Source organism: Carcharodon carcharias, chromosome 2, assembly GCF_017639515.1.
Source record: "Carcharodon carcharias isolate sCarCar2 chromosome 2, sCarCar2.pri, whole genome shotgun sequence".
Classification (NCBI taxonomy): domain Eukaryota; kingdom Metazoa; phylum Chordata; class Chondrichthyes; order Lamniformes; family Lamnidae; genus Carcharodon; species Carcharodon carcharias.
The window spans coordinates 67,779,043-67,803,343 of record NC_054468.1 but is presented as its reverse complement, the minus strand read 5'-3'; the positions used below and the strand labels follow the sequence as shown (position 1 = coordinate 67,803,343).

Below are 24,301 nucleotides of genomic sequence, written 5' to 3'. Positions count from 1 at the left end.
GTATCATCAAAACTTGCAGCATAGAAAGAGGCCATTCGGCCTGTCATACCTGTGCTGGCTCTTCGAAATAGCAGTCGTGTTTGGTCCCATGCCCCTGTCTTTTGTCTATAACCCTATAAGTTCATCATTAAGTGCCCATCCAACTCAAGTTTTTAAATTATTTATGCAATTAGTTTCCACCACCTTGTCAGATAGAGCGTTCCAGCTCTCCGAGGTAAGAGTTTCTTCTCATCTTCGCTCTCGCTAATAATTTTAAACCTATGACCTTTGGTTATCGACCCACTTACAAGATGGAATCGTTTTTCTCTATCTAATCTATAAAACCCCCTCAACATTGTAGAAATCTCCATTAAGTTACCTTTAGCTTTCTCTGTTCCAAGCATAGCAGTTCTAACTTTTCCAACCTCTCCTCATAACTGAAGTCCCTCAGCCCTGGTAACATCCTGGTAAACTGTATCTGTTCCCTAAGGCCTTTCCATTTTTCCTGATTTGATAGAGTACAATCTAAATCCTGCAACAGTAACAATCTAGAACTGTATCTTTACTTCCTTCGGTCTTTGTTCAAACTTCACTTTTGCTCTGCACTCAATGTCACTATATATTCTAGTTGCATGGAGCTGGCCTTGCGAATTCACGTATATCCCCAAAAGATGTTTTTCAAGATGTCAGTAATACTCCTCAGGAAATGCAAATGAAACTTTTGTTGCATTCTGGTAGCATATGAATGCCAAATAAATGTCTGAAATTCCTCTAGATAAATTAATTCACCCCACTAATCCATCAAATGTAGAACCTGTATAATGAACAAATTTTTTAAAATGTCTCTGTAGTTAGTTATAGATCAGCCTATTATCAGAATCACTAAGTTGGTAAATTCACAATGGAACTGAGTTGACACAGAATGAAAGTCCTTGCTTTAACCTCTGGGCTGTGTGCCTGGCCTCAAAAATAATTCATTGCTTGTAAAAATGCTTTGAGATCAAGGCATGTGAAAAAAACCACATGAAAGCAAGTTCGCTCTTTCTTTCTTCCCACACAAAGTGGTCAGTGGAAGTACCAGCTACGTTTTTATATTTTTGGAAACAAGGTCATTTACGATAAGCACAACTGGGACTTTTGAAGAGATGTGACCTAACTCCTTAAAAGTGCTGGACAATGAAAGAAAATTTGAATGCTTAGTGGACCCAAGTGTGTTGGCCTGAAAATCTGTACTACAGAGCACAACACTGCCAGGTTTTCATTTAGCCCATCGCTTTCTTAAAATGGTGCATATTGCTCTGGGTGCTGTTTGAAACAACATGTGATTGTAACATTGTTATTGAAAAGCAACTCCGTAGTTGGACTAGTAAGCTTTTTTTCAACAACTCAGAACTGCTAAAGAACAAACAAATGAACTTGTATTGCTACAGCATATTATGACATAATTACAAAATCTCAAAGTATTTTGCATATATCTAACTGCTACAGGTGCAAACAAATACCATGGTAGCCTGTTGGAGCTCTGACTCCTTCTTCCTTTCACTGCAGCATTTCTAAATATTCATGCCATGTGATATGATCACAAGACTTTTTTTAAAGCTTTATTCAAATAGTTATGTGACTATTTTGTGAAAATATGACCGCTCTTTTTGGTCTATGTCATAGAATGTATGTTTTCCTGCATTCATATAAAAATGGGACACTCAGATCTATTTGTTGACCAATTTATATTACTTCAATCAACATACTGCAGACAGCCAATGTGTAAGAAGCAGTATTTAAAATAAAAGAAACCACCAAATTCATTTCAGAGCAAGTAATTCATCATTCATAGACAAGTCAGACACCCTACATCATTGTGAAATAATCTACTAGGTGCATGGTATTTTTAATCATGTAATAAATTTCCATAAATGTAACAATAGTTTTATTTTTGTGTGTGTTTTAAAAGAACTGCAGTATTCACTTCCAGAGAGGGGTACTTAAAATTTATTTTTGGTAATTTGCTCAATGACTAAAAATGCTGGTACAGTACAAGCGCTGTACAAATGAATGTATTATTCCACAATCAAACTTGCTAACACCAAATTATTTTAAAAGCATTAGGTAGGGCACATCTTGAGAAATTTTAGGATTATGTATTATAGTTTGTTGGCGGTGGAAGGAAAATCTCTTGGGATTACAGACAGCTTCTGATCGACATCCTTCAGTCTCCTAACACATTAACAGCAAACCTAATCTGCCATTGAAAGAATTCATTTGCATTTATAAATGAAACAGATTGGGATACAATAGGAAGTTTTCAAATATGGTTAAGGTCAGATGGAAAAATGCCATTTAAAATCACTCCGCAGGTTAAAATAAGATGTCCGAATCTAGTGTCTAGATGTCCAACTGCCATATGCTGTTCCTGTGTTAAATTTCCATTGTAATGTTTTATGGAGCAATTATGCAAATATGTATAACTGACAAAAAATTCTATTGAAATATATACTACAGCATTTATAACATGGCTCAAAACACATACTAAACATCACCCATTAAACGCCATCGACATTTATCTGTTAATAGGAATTAGGTGAACGTATTCAAAAATGATGTGAGCAGGTTCTCAATTTAACATGGATAAGAGGATATAGGTTTAGCAAGTGTCAGCACTACTGCCTCCAAGTCAGATTACTGCAAGCTCAAACCCTAATGCAGGATTCGACCATGTAATCCAGGCTGACACTTCAGTACAGTACTCAGGGAATACAACAGTTTCAGGCATATTGTCCTTCAAAATAAGACCATGGCCTGGATTCTGCAGTAAAAAATAAGTGATGCTTTCATTGTCTTTAAAGAGTAATGCAGACAGCAATTTCTGATGACCACACATGCGCAGTTAAACACAGAAATCAGAAAGTTGCTGTCCAAGTTGTCCTGCTCCTCCAGAAGCTTTGCGATAGCAGTATTTCACCCAAAGACTCATCAGTGAAACACGAGTGCATGAAATTACTGTACTTACCCATTAAACGTGCTAAAATGAGCTTTGGCTTGTCCATTCCGGCATAAGCAGATTGTTAACAGTGTGATAAGTATTAATTACACTCAAACAACAGGGAGAATTTTTTTCTATGGCGGGCAAGTTGGCCGGGAGCAGGCGCGGAGCCAATCGCTGTCTGCGATCGGCTGCGCGCCATTTTACGCGGGCGGGCCACTTAAGGCCCGCCCAGCGTAACGCACGGCCAGTAGTGCAGCGCTACCTGCGTGAAAGAGCGCATCAATCGCCGAGGCACGGAGCTGCCTCAGAGAGACTGAACGGGATATGAAAGTTTTTAATAAATAAAGAAAAAATTTATTTAAACATGTCCCATCGTGTGACAGTGTCATATGGGCTGGGACATGTTTGTGAAGCTTGGAAAATATATTTATTTATTTTATAAAAGCTTCAGGAAACCTCATCCCGCCCGTGGATGAGGTTTCCTGAAAAACGTGAAGGCCGCTTGGGCTCTTAAGGTTGGACGGGCAGCATTCTTAACAAATGTAATTACTTTTTTAATGGCCTTAATAGGCCGCTGACAGTTCGGCAGGCGCACACCACCTCCAGCGCGTGCCCGCTGAACAAAATATCGAAATGACGCGCGATGACATCAGGACGCACGCCCGACATCACCGCGCGTCATTTTATGTATCGCTGTGTCGGGTCTGCCCCCACATGCTGACGGCAATATTCTACCCAACTTCTCTGGCACTGAAAATTAACTTCTACAAGTGCGGAGTCTAATTCCTTCAGATTTTTCTTATTTTAGAGATTCAAAAAAATTAAATAGAATTTCTTTTTAACTTTTTCTGTCTTTTTTAAAAAAAATCATTTTCTATCAGAACTCAGAGGATTACATTACAAGAAGAGATTACACAAACTAGGATTGTATCCCCTGAAATTTAGAAGCTTTTGGGGTGGACTGATTGAAGTTTTCAAGATATTAAAGGAGGCTGATAGGGTAAACAGGAACTATTCCTGCTGCTTAAACTAAAGGACAGTCTCAACTTAGAGCCAAGCCTTTTAGCAATGAAGTTAGGAAACAGTTCTGCACGCACAGGTTGCTAGAGGTTTTGAACACCCTTCTGGCAATGGCAATTGATGCTAGGCCAATTGTTCATTTTAAATGTGAAATTGTTCAATTTTTGTTAACCAAAGGCATTAGTGGTACAGGGCAAAGGCAGGTACATGGAGTTAGGTCACAGATCAGCCAAAATTTCACTGAATGGTGAATAGGCTCAAGGGGCTAAATGGCCTATCCCCATTCCTATTTTTGTTTAATCCCATTTCTCTTTATTTCACTTTCTGTGCATGATTTGCAAGTGAATTAAATGTTCTAACAAACTTCCTTGTTTAAACTCTGCACTGCTCATTAAAAATTCCTTAGTGAACCTGATTGATTGAGGAGATTCATGTCTGTTTGACCTGTTTGCACAGATCCCCTTTAGAGGGTGCCACACTGAAATGGATTTCTAATCAAAAGCTCCAGTGCAAAATCCCACAAAAATTCTGAGTAAGTGTAAGCCTATTGAGCAGCTGGCACCATTCATTCTCTGCTGACTGCAAATCCAGGCCAATGGATTTTGGCCAGCTACCTGTTGATGTGCATGTCAAAGATCCTATAGCATTACTCAAAAGAGATGGGAGTTCTCCTAACGTGTTTGCCAACATTCATCCCTCAAAAACTATCAAAACAAATTAACTGATCCTTTATATTACCGCTGTTTAAATATGTAATGAAATGCTGCATTCCAGTCAGCTAGCATAGTGCCAAGGCTTCTTTGTTTATTCCCTGGGTCTCAAAACTTCTTTATCCTAGATTTAGGGGCTGTAAAGGCATATTCCAGATTACAAGGGACATGAGGGGCACTAAGGGAAATGTCTGGTAATGCTGAAGCCAACATAAACCAACATAATCCAACATTAGCAGATAAAGGGGAATCCCAAAGTCTTCTATAGGCATATAAATAGCAAAAGGGTGGTAAAAGGAGTAGGGCCAATTAGGGGCCTAAAAGGGAATTTACACATGGACGAAGGGGCCATGGCTGAGGTATTAAATGAATACTTTGCATCCGTCTTTACCAAGGAGGTAGATGCTACCCTGACCATGGTGACAGATGAGAAAACTCTCTCACTAGAAGGGTTCAAAATTGACAAGGAGGAAGTGTTGAATAGACTATCGGTACTTAAAGTACAAGGCACAGGGGCCAGATGAGATACATCCAAGAATATTGAAGGAAATGAGAGTAGAAATTGCAGTGGCACTGGCCATAATCATTCAATCTTCCCTAGACTCAGGGGAGGTGCCAGAGGACTGGAAAATTGCTAACATTACGCTCTTGTTCAAAAAAGATCATAAGGATAAGCCCAGCAATTACAAACCAGTCAGTTTCTAGAAACAATTATTTGGGATAGAATAAATAGGGAAAAATATGGGTTGATAAAGAGCCAGCATGGATTTCTAAAGGGGAAATCGTGTTTAACAAACCTGCCGGAGTGTTTTGAAGAGGTAACAGAAAAGGTCGATGAGGCTAATGTTGTTGATGTGGTGTACGTGGATTTTCACAGTGCCACACAACCGACTTGTGAGAAAAGTTATTGCTCATGGAATAAAAGAAACAGTAGCAACATGGCTAAAAAATAGGAAGCAGAGAGTAATGGTCAATGGATATTCTTCAGGCTGGAGGAAGGTTTGTTGTGGAGTTCCCCAGGGGTCGGTATTGGGACCCTTACTTTTCCTGATATATATTAATGATCTAGATCTTGGTATGCAGGGGACAATTTCAAAGTCTGCAGATGATATGAAGCTTGGGAGTGTTGGGAACCGTGAGGAGGACAGTGTGAAACTTCAAGAGGACTTAGACAAGTTGGTGGAATGGGCAGATAGGTGGCAGATGAAGCTCAATGCGGAGAAGTGTGAGGTAATGCATTTTGGTAGGAAGAACATGGACAGACAATATAAAATAAGAAGTGAAATTTTGAAGGGGGTGCAGGAGCAGAAAAACTTGGGTGCATATGTGCAAAGATCATTGAAGGTGGCAGGACAGATGGAGAGAGCAGTTAATAAAGCATATCCTGGGCTTTATTAATAGGGGCATAGAGTACAAGAGCAGGGAGGTTATGCTGAATTTATATAAGACATTTGTTGGGCCTCAGCTGGAATATTATGTACAGTTCTGGGCGCCACATTATAAGAAGGATGTGGACACATTGGAGAGAGTGCAGAAGAGGTTTACAAGAATGGTTCCATGGATGAGAAACTTCAGATATGAGGATAAATTGGAGAGGTTGGGACTGTTCTCCTTGGAGAGAAGGCAGCTAAGAGGAGATTTGGCAGATTTTGGGGGGGTTGGACAGAGTAGATAGGGAGAAGCTGTTCCTACCTTGTAAAAGGAATAAGAATGAGATAGTGATTTGCAAAAGAGGCAAGTATGACGTGAGAAAAAGCTTTTTCACACAATGAGTGGTTCTGGTCTGGAATGCACTGCCTGGAAGTGTGGTGGAGGCAGGTTCAATCGAGGCATTCAAGAGGACATTAGATGATTATTTGAATATAAACAATGTGCAAGGATTCAGGGGAAAAGGTAGGGCAATGGCACTAGGTCATAAAGCTCATTTGGAGAGCCGGTGCAGACATGATAGGCTGAATGGCCTCCTGTGCCGTTAAGATTCTGTGAAATTGAATGTCTACAGTAAAATCTAAAAAAGAACTCCACTCACCATCTGCAGTCTGAATGTAGTACCCATTCTTTTTTCCCGGTTTCAGTTCAAGAAGCTGCATTACACGGTCCATTAAGCCATGGATCACCTCAAAGCCAGGATTCTTGTTGTAGTACACAGCACAGAGGCGTCTGGTGTTCCTTGCGCCAACATCTATATTCCAATAAATTTTGAAATAACGATCTCAATTAAAAAACTATATAATCTTTACCAGAAAAGAGTTTACTACACAAGACAACTAACAACATTAGAGGAAGATAATACTGAAGGCAAATGCACCTTCAAACAAGTTCTTGAAACTCAGAAAACTGTCAACAACTGACTTAAACCACATCGATGTTGATAACCAGAAAGAACTAAAGATGATACATCTTTTTAAAAATTCTTTCATGGGGTGTGGGTGTCATTGGCTAGGCCAGCATTTAGTGCCCATCCCTAACTGCCCTCAAGATGATGGTGGTGAGCCACATTCTTGAACCGCTGCAGACCATGTGGTGTAGGTACCACAGTGCTGTTAAGGAGGGAGTTTCAGGATTTTGACCCAGTGACAGTCAAGGAATGGAGATGTAGTTCCAAGTCAGGATGGTGAGTGGCTTGTAGGGGAACTTCCAGGTGGTGGGAGTTCCCATGCATCTGCTGCCCTTGTCCTTCTAGGTGGTGGAGGTTGTGGATTTGGAAGGTGCTGTCAAAGGAGCCTTGGTGAGTTCCTGCAGTGCATCTTATAGATGGTACATACTGCTGCCATCGTGCGTCTGTGGTGGAAGTAGTGAATGTTTAAGGTGGTGGATGGGGTGCTAATCAAGCAGGATTCTAGAATGTAGAAAAGGTTGTTTGTGTTCTGTGGCTGTAGAATTAAGGCATTTTACCATGAGGGAGTGCTGCTGACTGCAGATAAGTAGTTCTTTTGTCTGTGGTGGCACATATAAATGATTCAACTTCCAGGAACCAGGCAATAGTACAAATCTGGATTAGAGCCTTTATTAAAGCCCTCTGTTGCAGATATTCCCTAACTAAAGTAAATTGTTAATGCATGACCCTGAATCACTAAATTGATCATCATATTCATCATTGATTACATCCTGGTCAGTCTTTTATTCAGTGGGTCCTCTGGAGAGAGTTCCTCGGTACTTCCGTACTGTCAGGTTTACATCATGTAATTTATTAAATCTGATCTCAGGATGTGACATTGACAAGACTGCATTCATTGCCCATTCCTAGTTGTCCTGGTGGTGATGATGGTGCTGCTGTATTTTTTGCACGTATCTTTTGAGTCCATGTTTTGATGATGTTAACTAGGGATAGTGATATTAGGAAGGGACTTCTAGGGCTTTGACTCAACAATGATACAGTGACAATAATTGGGCATGGCAGTGACTTGGAGGGGGGAGGAGAGAACATGAAGATGACGTCAGTTTTTTGATTTTGATTGTGGTAAAGGTCCCAGAGCTGGGCGATGTTGCCAAAGTAAGTTCAGCACACCATGCAAACTGTATGTTTTTTCTTTATTCTTTCATGGGATGTGGGCGTCGCTGGCAAGGCCAGCATTTGTTGCCCATCCCTAATTACCCCTGAATTGAGTGGCTTGCTCGGCCATTTCAGGGGGGTTAGGAATCAACCACATTGCTGTGGGTCCAGAGTAACACGTAGGCCAGACAAGGTAAGGATGGCAAATTTCCTTCCCAAAAGGACATTAGTGAACCAGATGAGTTTTTACAATAATCGATGATAGTTGTCATGGTCACCATCACTGGGTGTAGCTTATATTCCAGATTTATTAATTGAATTCAAATTCCACCAGATGCCATGTCTCTAGATTACTAAGCCAGTGACAGTGCCATTATCCCACCAGCTCCCCATTAGAGTTTGTACTCCAGCCACAATGCAACTGTGGTGGCTCCAGGTAGATACTGCACAAGTGCTACCAAATGAGCAGACAGCTCTGTTCCAGATAGTATTAAGCTTCTTGAGTGTCTCTGTAGCCACACATATCCAGGTAATTGGTGAGTATTCCATCACATTCCTGACTTGAGCCCTGTAGATGGTGAAGAGGTTTTGTGAGGCAAGATGAGCGCAAGTTGCTCAGTATCTCTGCCTTGCTTTGGTAGTCAAGCTGTTGATATGGCCCGGTTAGGCTCCTTAAGCTAATGATGACCACCCCACCATCCACCCTTTCCAAGGTTAATGCGGTGCTGGATTGGGGTGGTTGGAGCGGGTTCAGAGCTCTGAAGAGGAGTCATAAAGACTCAAAATGTTAACTGTTTTTTTTTCTCTCCACAGATGCTGTTAGACCTGCTGAGTTTTTCCAGCATTTTTTGTTTTTGTTTAAGATTTCCAGCATCCACAGTATTTTGCTTTTATCTTAGGGCAATGCTGGTGCTGTTGAATTTTATAGGGAGGTGACTGGAAATAGCCGTTGCATTGTACTTGTGGCACAAATGTTACCTGCCATTTGTCAACCCAAGCTTGCTGCAGGCTGCTCTTAGGGATCTCCGTGATTTCCAGAGCTTGTGATAACTGGCTTCCAACAATGACAACCAACTTCTTGTCCGTCAATAATGGCCCCAGCCACTAGAGGGACCACCCCTACCCATCCCTTGCAATTGCCATAGTGATTTAGTACACCATGCATTTGATCGCCAGCCAGTGATCTTTGCTGGAAAAGGTGCATGTGTGGACAGGATCAGGTTCAGCTATGATTCCCATATTCACAGTCCAATAATATGCCAATATTCACTGTCTAAGTTAACACACAAAGAATGGGCACTTAGAGGAGGCACAAGAGGGCATAATTAAGCTAGCAAAGCCATAAGCCAAATTTCGAGAATAATTTATTTATGCCAAGCGATATATTGATAATAGTTTGTTACATAGTGCAGAAACTAGAAATTCAGTTACACATTAAAAGGGAACGAAAGCAATCAAAGATTCAACAGAACAGGAGAAATAAGAACATGACCGTTCTTTTTTCTTTTTATACATTTACGTTCCCTGGAACTTTCTACAGCAATCATTACTTGAAAGACCAGTGGCAGAATTTTGCTTCATGTTTCTTAGTTTTTACATTAGAGAGTTGTTTTCCATGGATTGAGAAAACTTGTCTTGTCAAACAGAAACAATTAGGCCATCAAAAACATTATAATCAGAAAAAATACTTCATGTCGAACATGATTCTACTTTCATGAAGATAAACTATTTCTGCTAATGGTCAGTTACTGTCAATAAAAAGAATGCAGCACATCAGATAAAATACTTATGTTATATCCTTGTAGTTTCAAGTAATTAAACAAAAATATTATTACAATGTCATGAAAGAATTTCTCTGCAGCTTATAATGGGTAAATGATGTTTGTTTAAGATTTTAAGCAGATCTTTGGCTGCACGACTAACTGAATTTCTACCACACACGTCTGTCGTTCCATTTTTGACCTCTGACAGATGCAGGATATGAGACTGAAGTGGCATGCTTTGAATTTGCCTTTTGCTCAGTACTCCTGATTAAGGCATTCTAGCTGTTTCTTTGTGACGATGGATACATTCATGCAACATTTAGCGTTTAGCACTAACGGTGGCATTGAGTATATCCATCTACACAATAGGTACACAACGTAATACCTTGGTCAGGAGACTGCCAACTCAAAATGAGAAAAGTTCTACACATATATATTTTTGTAAAAATCTGAGTCTAATTTTTCCCTCTTTCTCCTGCCAATTTTCTCCCCTCTGGAAACAGTTGACTCTTTACTGGTATGTGGTTCCTTGTGCATGAACCCCTCAAGTAACTCACAGAGGAAGCCTTCTAAATGTGTGAGCATAGACACTAATTGCTATTTCAGAACTGAACAAACTTGTATTTTTCACACTGCATTATTTCAGAGAGAATGAATTTTACTGTGATAGAGCTATGTAGATTAATTGCTGAGCGCCCACTCAAACAGCAGGAATACTGAGCAGAAGTCAAATTCAGCTGCTGCATCTAAGAAAATAATGGAAATTAAATCATCAGTTGTAATACCAGAGATTTATACAGCAGGTTTCAACTTGTATGTACTGATATAAAAAGATATTGAGGAAGGCGGTTTCAACTGCATTCAATTGATAAGTTTCATTAAGTAAAAGCCAATGTTTTGGCTGAATATAATTGGATTATTTTATTAATTATTCCATTCTATGATTTTTTTCTTAATTCGCTTACCATTACTTTATTTTCTTTAAATGCCCTCTGGAGTAGGAGTGATGTCTGTATGAAAAGCTCTGATGTTTAAAGATTTTCTTATATGCACAAGTGCTTCTGCTCTCTTACAACCAGTTGAATTTCAATTTTATATAATCGCTACAGTGAACTTACAAGCAATCTGCTACAAGATAGAGTGTGATTTCTATCCTTTCACATTATAAAATGGTTGTGTTTTAGTAAATTTAAAAAAAAATCAAAGTGATTAATATTTTGAGCTAAACTCCCCGATTATTTAATGAGTAGCTAAGCCATGCAGGTCAGGAAGATTTCAGGCTCAATTCTGAGTCCATGTTGGGTTAAGTGGTCACAATCAAGCAGTAGCAATGACATTACAATTGGCCTAATTGCTAATGATTTAGGGAGGAGAAAACTATTCACAGATCCCATTCCTGATTAGTATAGTGACCCCTGCTGGAAGTGTGGCCATTAGGCAAAATGCACAACTGAATAACCTAGGGGTGGCCAAACTTCCTTAACCTTAGAGCCTCATGCGATAATCTTCAGATGTTCGAGAGCCACCAGACACAGACAACCTTTACAGGCACATTTTTATTACTATTGCTTTAAGATATTACTATTTCTATTTTTTCTCTTAACTTCAATAATCATAAAGTACATATACCACAGTTTCCAAATCTGAATTAACTGTTATATTTTACCCGTACTTAGTATGTTACTATGCTGGTTTAAATTAAATTCCACCTTATAAAGCTATTATAATAGTAATATTCCTTAAGTAAGATGATACTTAGTGATCAAGGCTAATCATTGCTAGAAGTAGAGAGGCCTTTTGAGTCTCCATCCTGGAATGGCCAGCAGTATACCGGAATTGGCATCAATCTCCCAGTGCCAAAGAAAGCAATCCAGGGGATTTTAAAACGATATTTTAAGCAAATCAGTCACAAAATTTGTACTTGTCTGTTTGTCTCTCTCTGTCTTTTCTGTCACCTCTTCCTGCTTCCCACCACCTCAAAAAAAATCGGATTGAATTAGCCATGTCACTGTGGTCCTTTCAATCTGGGGGCTTCTGGTTTACAGCTGGACCAACCAGTCATCAGTAGCAATCACCAAGAAGGGGAAGAAACTACAACTCCCATCATGAGGCACTGCCACATGGTGACATCATGTCTGGTGCAGTGCCACCCAATTAAACTCAAACTAAAGTTTAATTAAACGGTTAAAAAAAAGCCAGGAGGACTCTGATTAGCTTGGAATTTGGCAGGCTGTGATGGCATTGGTGGGGTTTAGATTTCATTGAGGGATTGAGCAAGAATATTGGTCCAAGTGCAATAGGTACCAGATCACTTCAGCTCAGATATTTTTTTATTAAAAACAGAGGTAGATGTATTTTTCTGAGGGGGTAGTTTGTGTGTAAATTAGCATGCGGCTCACGAGCCCTGGTTTGGACACCGCTAAAATAGCCTATCACTACTCAATATTATGATGCAAATGGGACAACACACCATTTAAAGAAGGGACAAATTAAACTTTATTAAAATATTTTTAACAGGTTCCCTTAATAGATGAGCAAGCTTTCATGAGTATGTGAGAGATACAGCCCAAGACAGTCCCAAGATTGATTCCTGATCTATGCTGAGTTAGTCCTTCTCAGTTGATACACCAGTAAAGGTGACACATTTGGCCTCAATTCTCTGTGGGTTACAGGTAGAAAAATATCAGCCAGGGTTTGAGCTCCTGATGGTTATTGTAGAGTCCATGCAATATGTGAGGTCACTTAGCTCAGCACAGACTGACAGTCAATCCTGGAACCTTCCTGGGCTTTATGGTTTCGTCCTTTGTTGTGTTAGGCAGCTGAGCTATCAGTGGGTCCAGCTAGATAAAATTTTAATCTTTGACTAAAATTATAAATATAAGCTTTTGGTCAAACTATTTTTTTCACACGTGTGTGGAAAATATCGCTCCAAAATCACTTAAAATTCACTGATTAAAAATAAGACTGTACTTGACTATGAAACAAGCACTATGTTTAATGAAATATAGATACCTTTAGAAGGGTCTTTCAGAACAACATCAGAAATTTCAAACAATTTCAGAGGCAGTGGCATCTTTCTATTAGCAGCAATTGTCTTCAGCAGTCCAGACAGCAGAGTGGTACGAGCTACCTAAATCAAAGAGAAAGATGGATGCTATAAGTGATTTGCTTTCATTTATCATCATGGCACATCCTAAACTTGATATGCCAAAATAGAGAAGATCCATCACATGGAACAAGAATTTTCCTGCTCAAGTGATTGCCTGCTCACTGCTGTCAGTAACATGTGGCTTCAGCAGCCAATAGAACAGAAGTTACCATTGCCAAAAGAGTAAAACGTATTTCCCATTTGTAAAATAAATGTAGTCAGGAAAATAATAAAACAGAACAGTTCCTTGGGAAATTAGTAAATCACCTTCTCAGGGGCGATTCGGGATAAGCATAAATGCTGGCCTAGACAGCGATGCCCACATCCCATGAAAGAATAAGAAGAAAACTCTAATTGTAGCTATTAATAGCACATGTTTGACCACTCGAAAAACAGAAGGCAAATATTACAGCTGCAATCTTCAGTTAGAACCAAAATCTGCATATTCGATATCTTTACAAATACAGGCATGCATAACAAATGGGAGCAATATCTAGTTAGCACTTCTTTCAAGAGTTAAATGATCCTTTCTAAATATTGTGTTATTAATTGCATTGGAAAGCTACTCAGTTCAACTTCAGAATTATATTTCTTTAGGCTTAGGAAGAAGGGGTGGCCAAGCGATACAACATTTTAGACTGAATTCGCATCACACTTGGTTAAAAAATTTACAAGCTGGAACACTAACACCATCTTGTGGTCTTTCGAATAACACCACTATGAAATGACAAAAGCACGTGAAAGTGAAGCTTCATTTCAACACCAAAAATTAATAGTTGGATCCACCGGTCATAGCTGCTGATCAAACAATTAGAAACTCATGGGCTGGACTCAAAATGTAGACAGATGAAAGTCATAATGGCACCTTTAAAAACAAGTACACTACTGTTTATATTAAGCCTTTTAAATACAAATTCCTAAACATCTATAAATAAATCTTCAACCATCTAACAGCAACACCAGTTGCACTGTCAGGTGTTTCTATGCCACCACTTGTATTACCAAGTCTGATGGCAGGTAACTTTCCCACTAATTTCAGTTTCTGAAATGTTGCATCAGCTGGAAATGCCTCAGCCAACAATGACCAGCGAAAAAGTGGCTGACATACATCCCTTAAACTGAATTCTGGAGGTTTGACATCTGAGAAGGGCAAGACCTGTTGATGGAGAGGCTCCAGCTTTTCAAAGATTTACCCAATAATTTGAAGAAATGCAAATTTAAAACAAAAATTCTTTCATGGGGCATGGGCGTCACTGACTAGGCCAGCATTTTTATTGCCTATCCCTAATTGCCCTTGAGAAGATGGTGGTGAGCTGCCTTCTTGAACTGCTGCAGTCCATGTACTGTAGGTACACCCACAGTGCTGTGAGGTGGGGGGGGAAAGGGGGTGGAGTTCTAGGATTTTGACGCAGCAACAGTAAAGAAATGGTGATATAGTACAAAGTCAGGATGGTGAGTGGCTTGGAGGAGAAGTTCCAGGTAATGGTGATCCCTTCTGCCTACTGCTTTTGTCCTTCTATATGTTGGAGGTTGCGGGATTGGAAGGTGTTATCAAAGGAGCCTTGGTGAGTTGTTGCAGTGCATCTTGTAGATGGTACACACTGCTGCCACTGTGCATCAGTGGTGAAGGAAGTGGATGTTGATGGTGGTGGATGGGGTGCCAATCAAGCAGGCTACTTTGTCCTGGAAGGTGTCAAGCTTCTTGAGTGCTGTGGGAGCTGCACTTATCCAGGCAAGTGGAGAGTATTCCATTACACTCCTGACTTGTGCCTTGTAGATGGTGGACAGGATCTAGGGAGTGAGGTAGTGAGTAGCACTCCACAGTATTCCCAGCCTCTGACCTGCTCTTGTAGCCACATGCTTACATGGCTGGTCCAGCTCAGTTTTTGGTCAATGATAAACCACCCCCCCGCCAGGGTGGGGTATTCAGCAATGGTAATGGCATTGAACATCAAGGGGTGATGGCTGGATTCTCTCTTATTGGAGATGGTCATTACCTGGCACTTGTGAGGCACTAATGTTACTTATCAACCCAATCCTGAATCTTGTTCAGGCCTTTCTGAATATGGACCTGGACTGCTTCAGTATCTGAGGAGTTGCGAATGGTGCTGAACATTGTGCAATCATCAACAAACATCCCCACTTTTGACCTTATGATGGAAGGAAGGTCATTGATGAAGCAACTGAAGATGGTTGGGCCTTGGACACTATCCTGAGGAATTCCTGCAATGATGTCCTGGGACTGAGATGATTGATCTCCAACAACCACAGCCATCTTCCTTTATGCTAGGTATGACTCCAACCAGTGGAGAGTTTTCCCCGATTCCTACTGACTCCGGTTTTGCTAGGGCTCCTTGATGCCACACTCAGTCAAATGCTGTCTTGATGTTAATCCTGCTCTGCTTAGACCAAGGCTGGAATGAGGTCAGGAGCTGTGTGGCCCTGGCAGAGCCTAATCTGAGCAGCAGTGAGCAGGTTATTGCTGAGTAAGTGCCGCTTGAAATAACACACCAAAGTAGAAATTTAGTGCCATACCTTTTAGGATGATTGGAACAGAGAAACAGGAGTAGGCCATCCAGCTCCTCAAGCCTGCTCCACAAGTCAACAGATCATGGCTGCACCAGAACTTCATTTTCCCACTTTTACTACATGTCCTTTGATACCTTTATCCAACAAAAATCTATTTCAACTTTGAAGGCTCCAATTGTCCCAGCACTACAGCATTTGTGGGGGAGAGAGTTCCAGATTTCTCTTCCCCTTTATATGAAAAAGTGCTTCGAGATTAACACCCGAATGGTCTAGCACTAATATTATGATTACGACCTCTTGTTCTTGATTCCCTCAACAAAGGAAATTGTTTCCCTGTATCTGTGCTAATTGTTTTAACGTTTTAAACATCTTGATCAGATCGCCCCACAAGCTCATATACTCAAAGTACTACAAATCAAGTTTTTACAACCTGTAATCATTAAATACTCTAAGCCCCAGTATCATTTCAGTGACTCTACACTTGAACCTCTCCAAGCTCAATACGCCTTTCTTCCAATGTGCTGCCCAAAGGTGAAAGCAGTATTCTAGATGAGGTCTGACCAGGGCTCTATAAGAACATAAGAAATTGGAGCAGAAGTAGGCCATTCAGCCCTTCAAGCCTGCTCCACTATTCAATGAGATCATGGATGATCTTCTACTTCAGTGCCATTTTCCTGCACTATCCCTGTATCCTTTGCTGTTCTTAATATGTAGAAATCTTATCTATCTCAGACTTGAACCTACTCAACGACTGAGCCTCCGCAGCTCTCTGGAATTCCAAAGATTCACTACTCTCTGAGTGAAGAGATTCCTCCTCATCTCAGTCCTAAATGGCCTGCCCCTTATTCTGAGACTGTGCACCCTGATTCTAAACCACCCCCCCCACCCCCAGCCAGGGAAATATCCTTCCTGCATCTGCCCTGTCAAGCCCTCAAAGAATTTTTGTATGCTTAAATGAGATCACAAGTCATTCTTCAAAACTCCAGAAAGTAAAGGCCCAATCTATTTAATTGTTTCTCACAGGACAATCCCTCCATCCCAGGAACTGGTTTGGTGAACCTTTGCTGCATTCCCTCTACAGCAAGTATATCTTTCCTTAGGTAAAGAGACCAAAGCTGCACACATTACTCCAGGTGCACGCTTACCAAGGCTCTGTATAATTGCAGTAAGGAATCTTTATTCCTACACTCAAATTCTCTCACAATAAAGACCATTTGCCTTCTTAATTGCTTGCTGCATGTTAGCTTTCAGGTGATTCATTTACAAGGACACCCAAGTCCATTTGAAATTTAACACTTCCCTGCCTCTCACTATTTGTGTTTTTGTTTTTCCTACCAAAGTGGATAACCTCACATTTCTCCACATTGTATTCCATCTGCCAAATTTCTGCCCACTCTCTTGGCATCTCCAAATTTCCTTGAAGCTTCTTTGCACCCCCCTCACAACTCTCTCACTTCCACCTAGTTTTGTGTCATTCGTAAACTTGGATATATTACATTTAATCCCCCACATCCAAATCATTGATATAAATTGTGAATAACTAGGGCCCAAGCAATGATCCTTGCACTGCCTCACTAGTCACAGCCTGCCAACCTGAAAATAACCTACTCTTTGTTTTCTGTCCGTTAACCAGTTCTTAATCCACACAAGGGTATTCCTCCCAATCCCATGTGCTCTCATTTTGTTTACTAGCCTCCTCTGTGGGACCTTATCCATTTTCTGAAAATCTAAATATACCATATCCACTGATTCCCTCTTAACTATTTTGCTAGGCACATCTTCAAAAAACTCCAACTTGGTTGTTAAACATGATTTCCCTTTCATAACTCCATTTTGACACTGCCCATTATTTTCTAAGTGTCCCGTTATCATATCCTTTATTACAGATTCTTACATTTTCCTACAACTGACAGCAGGCTAACAGGTCTGTAGTTCCCTGCTTTCTCTCTCCCTCCTTTCTGGGGTTACATTTGTCACCCTTCAAACTGCAGCAATCATTCCAGAGTCTATAGAATTTTGAAATATGACCACCAATGCATCTGCTATGAATGCATCACCGATGAATATATAATGAAGCACACTGGATCATTTGAATTAAGCAACTTTTGATCGAGAGAAGATTCTACAAGAAAGGTTATGAATTGGAAGAAGAGATTTGGATTTTAGCCTAGGGCACCTTTCTTTTGGAGCTTTATTTGCTTCAAAAGTTTTTATTTTAAAAGTCTTTGAACGTGTTGAAACCTCCCAAATCCGTGCCCTTCTTTCCTGAAATTCCATGTATGAAACCCTTCTTTCAGGTTGCCACCTCTGCCACAGTATAAAAGCTGATCTTATCAAAGTCAAAAATGTTATCCTATGGGACTGTGACAAAAGTAAGCTATCCCTCCTCAACCATCTTAACCTGCCTCCAGCCTTTGACATGGCTCTCTAATGCATATTCAACTTTGGTCTAACTAGATGGGGCTACAATCGTCTGGTTCCGTTCTCATCTATCCAATGATGGCTAGAGAATCACCTGCAAAGGCCTCTCGTTCCACTACCTCCCATTACTTTGGGTGTATCCCACGGATCTCTCCAAGGTCCCCTCCTATTTCTCATCTAGATGTTGCCCCTCAGCGACATCAACCAACAACACACCAGTTTCCAAATGTTGTCAGAGTGCTTGTCTAGCATTCAGTACCAAACAAGCAGAAATTTCCTCCAACTAAACACAGGGCAGACAGAAGCCATAGTCTTCAGTGCCCACCATAAACCCTGCTCCCTCGCCACCTACTCCACCCCTCTTCCTAGCAACTGACCGAGGTTGAGCCAGACCATTTGCAACCTTGGTGTCAGACTTGCCATGGAGATGAGCTTCCAACCACATATCCACGCCATCATGAAGACTGCCTATTCCCACCACTGAACAATATCCAACTTCATCCCCTGCTTCAACAGCCCTCAGCCATGCCTTTGTTACCTCTAGGTTTGACTATTCCAACACAGCTCTAGCTGGCTTCCCACATTCTACCCTGTATAAACTCCAGGTCATCTAAAAATCTGCAGCCCGTGTTTACCTTGCTCCAAGTCCAGTTCAGTTATCACCTCTGACCTACGTAATTTCTCAGTTAAGCAACGCCTGGATTTTAAAATTCTCTTCCTTGTTTTCAAATTCCACCATGGCCTTGCCCCTCCCTATCGCTGTAGTTTTCTCCAGCCCCAGAACCCTGAGAGATATTTGTGTTCCACTAATTCTGGCATCTTGAACATCCCTGATTTTAATCACACCATAAATGGTGGCCGTACCTTCAGGTGCTTAGCCCTAAGTTCCAGAATTCTCTTGCTATCCCTCGCCGCCTCATTATCTTGATTTCCTTCTTTAACACATCTACCTCTTTGACTGAGGATTCAGTTGGCATGGATACAACAAGCCAAATGACCTCATTCTGTGCTGCCACTATTCTGTGATCCATCCTAATATCACCTTATGTGGAGATCATGTGGCATCATATTTTGTTTTACAATGCCTTGTGAAGGGCCTATGGATGCTTTAGGACATTAAAGGTGCTATATAAATAAAAGTTCTGTAGGCAGGATAATGGCTGTGTTTAAGGACCCATGAGGATCTGATGGTAATACATTAAGTAGTGTGCTAAGAATAGTGCATAATGGAAATTAAATTGCACCTGGCATTTTTTGAAAAAGCTTTCCCATTTATTTTTTTATTTAATCATCAACAGCAGAACACATTAAAAACATGAAAGGAGGTGAGAACTGTGCAAGAGGGAGATGGGCACTGAGAGAGAGGACAGGAGCCGGAGAAAGGAGCGGGAAACAGGAGGAGGAGGAGGGAGGGGTGGCAGCAGTGGGAAAGGAGGGACAGGAGAAGTGGGTTAAGCACTAAATGAGTCATTTTGGACTCAAAACATTAACTCTAATTCTCTCTCTACAGATGCTGCCAGGCCTGAGTCTTTCCAGCATTTTCTGCTTTTATTACAGAAGTAGTGGGAGTGGAGATTGAAGGTGTTATTTATAGCAAAAATCAAACATTTTTTTCATAAGCTAATTAATAATTTCACTGCAAATGTTTCAAGATCTACATTGAAGACCCATGGAATCAGATTTATATCCCAGTTAACATACAAATCCAGTGAATTCACAAGTGAATTATGAAGTCAGTCCACTCATTGAATAATGAATCAGATTGCACAACCAAATTATATCCTTTGTTCCCCAGAAATACCACATAAAACGTTATTGATACCATTGCCTCGTTGATGATTCCTAACCTAAAAGAAATTTGTCAGAAAATTCAATAATAAAGACAGCCAAAACCATGTTTCAAACATTTACAGGTATAATTTAACAGAGATTTTTATACATGCAAACAAACTGTCTTTAAAGCTGGAAGTGGCAAACATGTAAACCTTTCAATAAACTGAACAAATATTCATTGTTGGTTCTTACCTGAAATTCTGCTGTTTTGGGATTGGCTATATGTACTGCACTTGTTTCTGCTATCTCCTTGCCCAGCTTGTCTGCAATATCATCCTGGGAACACTGAGACAATGAAAAACAGTACTGTTTATGGATGCAGCAACACCATGTCATGAAACCATTTCATCTACTTCTTACAAAAATGATTATTCTCTCTCAGTTTCTTCTTAAAGCAAACATACAGTACAAGGTGTTCAAACATAATGGCCCACACTTCGCTGGAGCAGCGCATTTTATGGCGTGTTCTATTAGTTAGACTTGATCACGCACCCTTCAGCTCAAAATATCTTTCTCCACAAAGTTGCTTAAAGTGCGAGCTGATAATGGTGTAGTGAAGTTGCAGGGCATCTTGGACCTGAATGATTGATGGGACCAAATGAGATTTAAGGATTGAGAAATATACAAAGGCTGAGAAGGAAAGTGAATTAGAGTGGGTGAATTCATTTTAATCAGGTATATAAACAGGAATAAATAGGGGGGAAAGAAAGATTGGATTGAGAGGGAAAAACAAGAAACAGAGAAGAACAGTAAGGTAAAAAAAATCAAAACATTTGAAATTTAACATTTTAAAATCTCGAACAACAATTCACTGTGCAGGAATGAGAGTCACACTTTAAACTGTTCACTTTCCAAGATAGAGAGATTGATTAGCAATCATTAACAATTAACAAGGGGGGGGGGCGATGGTGTAGAGGTATTGTCACTGGGCTAGTAATCCAGAGATCCAGGGTAATGCCCTGGGGACCAGGGTTTGAATCCCGCCATGGCAGATAGTGGAATTTGAGTTCAATAAAAATCTGTAAATAAAAGTCCAATGAAACCATTGGCGATTGTTGTAAAAACCCATCTGGTTCACCAATGCCCTTTAGGGAAGGAAATTTGTCGTCCTTACCTGGTCTGGCCCACATGTGACTCCAGACCCACAGCAATGTGGCTGACTCTGAAATGGCCTAACAAACCGCTACCGGACGGACCACATGACATCAACCTAGGCACGGAAACGACAACAGCAATCACAGCCCTGTCGATCCTGCAAAATCCTCCTTACTAACATCTGGGGTTAGTGCCAAAATCAGGAGAGTTGTCTCACAGGCTGGTCAAGCAACAGCCTGACAGTCATCCTCACGGAATCATACCTTACAGATAATGTCCCAGACTCCTTCATTTCCATCCCTGGGTATGCCCTGTCCTACCGGTAGGACAGACCCAGCAGAGGTGGCGAAACAGTTGCCCTGGGAGTGCTCAACATCGACTTCGGACCCCATGAAGTCTCATGGCATCAGGTCAAACATGGGCAAGGAAACCTCCTGCTGATTACCACATACCGCCCTCCCTCAGCTGGTAAATCAGTGCTCCTCCATGTTGAACGTCACTTGGAGGAAGCACTGAGGGTGGCAAGAGCACAGAATGCTCTCTGGGTGGGAGACTTCAATGTCCATTACCAAGAGTGGCTCGGTAGCACCACTACTGGCCAAGTCCTAAACGACATAGCTGCTAGACTGGGTCTGCAGCAGGTGGTGAGGGGGAACCAACAAGAGGGAAAAACATACTTGACCTCATCCTCACCAAACTGCCTGCCGCAGATGAATCCGTCCATGACAGTAGCGGTAGGAGTGACCACCGCACAGTCACTGTGGAGATGATGTCCTGCGTTCACATTGAGGATACCCTCCATCGTGTTGTGTAGCACTACCACTGTGCTAAATAGGATAGATTTCGAACAGATCTAGTAACTCAAGACTGGGCAACCATGAGACACTGTGGACCATCAGCAGCAGCGCTACTTGAATACAATCTGGAGCCTCATGACCCAGAATATCCCCACTCTACCATTACCATCAAGCCAGCTGATCAACCCTGGTTCAACGGAGAATGCAGGAGGGCATGCCAGGAGCAGCACCAGCCATACCTAAAAATGAGGTGTCAACCTGCTGAAGCTATAAAACAGGACTACTTGCAAGCCAAACAGCATAAGCAACAAGTGATAGACAGAGCTAAGCGATCCCACGGATCAGATCTAAGCTCTGCAGTACTGCCACATCCAGTCTTAAATGGTTGCGGACAATTAAACAACTCACTGGAGGAGGCGGCTCCACAAATATCCCCATCCTCAATGGAGGAGGAGCCCAGCACAGCAGAGCAAAAGATAAGGCTAAAGCATTTGCTACAATCTTCAGCCAGAAGTGCCGAGTGGATGGTCCATCTCGGCCTCCTCCGGAGGTCCCCAGCATCACAGATGCCAGTCTTCAGCCATTTCGATTCACTCCACGGGATATTAAGAAACGGCTGAAGGCACTGGATGCTGCAAAGGCTGCGGGCCCTGATAACATTCTGGCAACAGCACTGAAGACTTGTGCTCCAGAGCTTGCCACGCCCCTGGCTAAGCTGTTCCAGTGCAGTTACAACACTGGCATCTACCCGGCTATGCAGAAAATTGCCCAGGTATGTCCTGTATACCAAAAAAAAAGGACAAACCCAACCCGGCCAATTACTGCCCCATCATCAGTAAAGTGATGGAAGGGGTCATCAACAGTGCTATCAAGCGGCACTTTCTTAGCAATAACCTGCTCACTAATGCCCAGTTTGGGTTCCGTCAGGGCCACTCAGCTCCTGACCTCATTACAACTTAGTTCAAACATGGGCAAAAGAGCTGAACGCCCGAGGTGAGGTGAGAGTGACTGCCCTTGACATCAAGACAGCATTTGGCCGAGTGTGGCATCAAGGAACCCAGCAAAACAGGAGTCAATGGAAATCAGGGGAAAAACTCTTCGCTGTTTGGAGTCATACCTAGCATAAAGGAAGATGGTTGTGGTTGTTGGAGGTCAGTCATCTCATCTCAGCTCCAGAACATCACTGCAGGAGTACCTCAGGGTAGTGTCCTCGGCCCAACCATCTTCAGCTGCTTCATCAATGACCTTCCTTCCAACATAAGGTCAGAAGTGGGGATGTTCACTGATGATTGCACAATGTTCAGCACCATTCGCGACTCCTCAGATACTGAAGCAGTCCATGTCCTGGACTAATATCCATGCTTGGGCTGACAAGTGGCAAGTAATGTTCATGCCACACAAGTATCAGGCAATGACTGTCTCCAACAAGAGAGAATCCAACTATCGTCCCTTGATGTTCAATGGCATTACCATCACTGAATCCCCCACTATCAACATCCTGGGGGTTACCATTGACCAGAAACTGAACTGGACTAGCCATATAAATACCTTGGCTACAAGAGCAAGTCAGAGGCTTGGAATCCTGTGATGAGTAACTCACCTTCTGACTCCCCAAAGCCTGTCCACCATCTACAAGGCACAAGTCAGGAGTGTGATGGAATACTCCCCGCTTGCCTGGATGAGTGCAGCTCCTACAACACTGAAGAAGCTGGACACTGTCCAGGACAAAGCAGCCCACGTGATTGGTACCACACCCACAAACATTCACTCCTTCCACCACTGACTCACAGTAGCAGCAGTGTGTACCATCTACAAGATGCACTGCAGGAATTCACCAAGGCTCCTTAGACAGCACCTTCCAACCCACAACCACCTAGAAAGACAAGGGTAGCAGATAGATGGGAACACCACCACCTGGAAGTTCCCCTCCAAGTCACTCACCATCCTGACTTGGAAATATATCACTGTTTCTTCATTGTCTCTGGGTCAAAATCCTGGAACTCCCTTCCTAACAGCACTGTGGGTGTACCAACACCACATGGACTGCAGAGCTTCAAGAAGGCAATTCACCACCACCTTCTCAAGGGCAACTAGGGATGGGCAATAAATGCTGGCCCAGCCAGTGAAGCCCACATCCCGTGAATGAATTAAAAAAAAAATCACATTGTCAAAAGGGTATTTTACACTATTGATTATTAGACTTGGCTTTCTGTGGTATGCTTAATGGGCAATTAATGTGCAAATACAGCAACTTCATAAAACTCAAGGGAAGGTCAACGGATCCAATGCCAGTAGCTTGTGGAAATTTGTAATTGATGGGATATCTCTTCCTCGCCATAGGTTGCTGGCCGATTTGCACATTAATTAAGGCAGCGTTGCTCAGATGCCATTATTTTCTCAGCAAATTCTGGGCCAATGTTTTCTCACATGTAATTTAGCAACACACTGAACATACAAGAAAAAAATCTTGTGGGCTTTTGATGACATTCAAGAATAAATTCTTATGGATATTCCTATGTTTTTTGATAAA

The 24,301-nt window shown here is 41.5% G+C and overlaps 1 protein-coding gene across 3 annotated transcripts in view; it reads right to left on the bottom strand.

Annotated features, from left to right (window-relative positions):
* farsb (phenylalanyl-tRNA synthetase subunit beta) overlaps positions 1-24,301 on the bottom strand; it is a 59,875-nt gene that overhangs the window by 14,891 nt on the left and 20,683 nt on the right. For 2 of the 3 annotated variants that reach the window (XM_041182140.1, XM_041182157.1), the window contains 3 exons: positions 20,072-20,164; positions 12,961-13,078; positions 6,722-6,874 (listed from right to left, as the gene is read on the bottom strand). In XM_041182140.1, the coding sequence (XP_041038074.1) occupies positions 6,722-6,874; positions 12,961-13,078; positions 20,072-20,164 (364 nt within the window). Of the gene's footprint in view, positions 1-6,721; positions 6,875-9,532; positions 10,695-12,960; positions 13,079-20,071; positions 20,165-24,301 lie in introns of those variants that run through there. The other variant, XM_041182148.1, reaches the window with a different exon arrangement.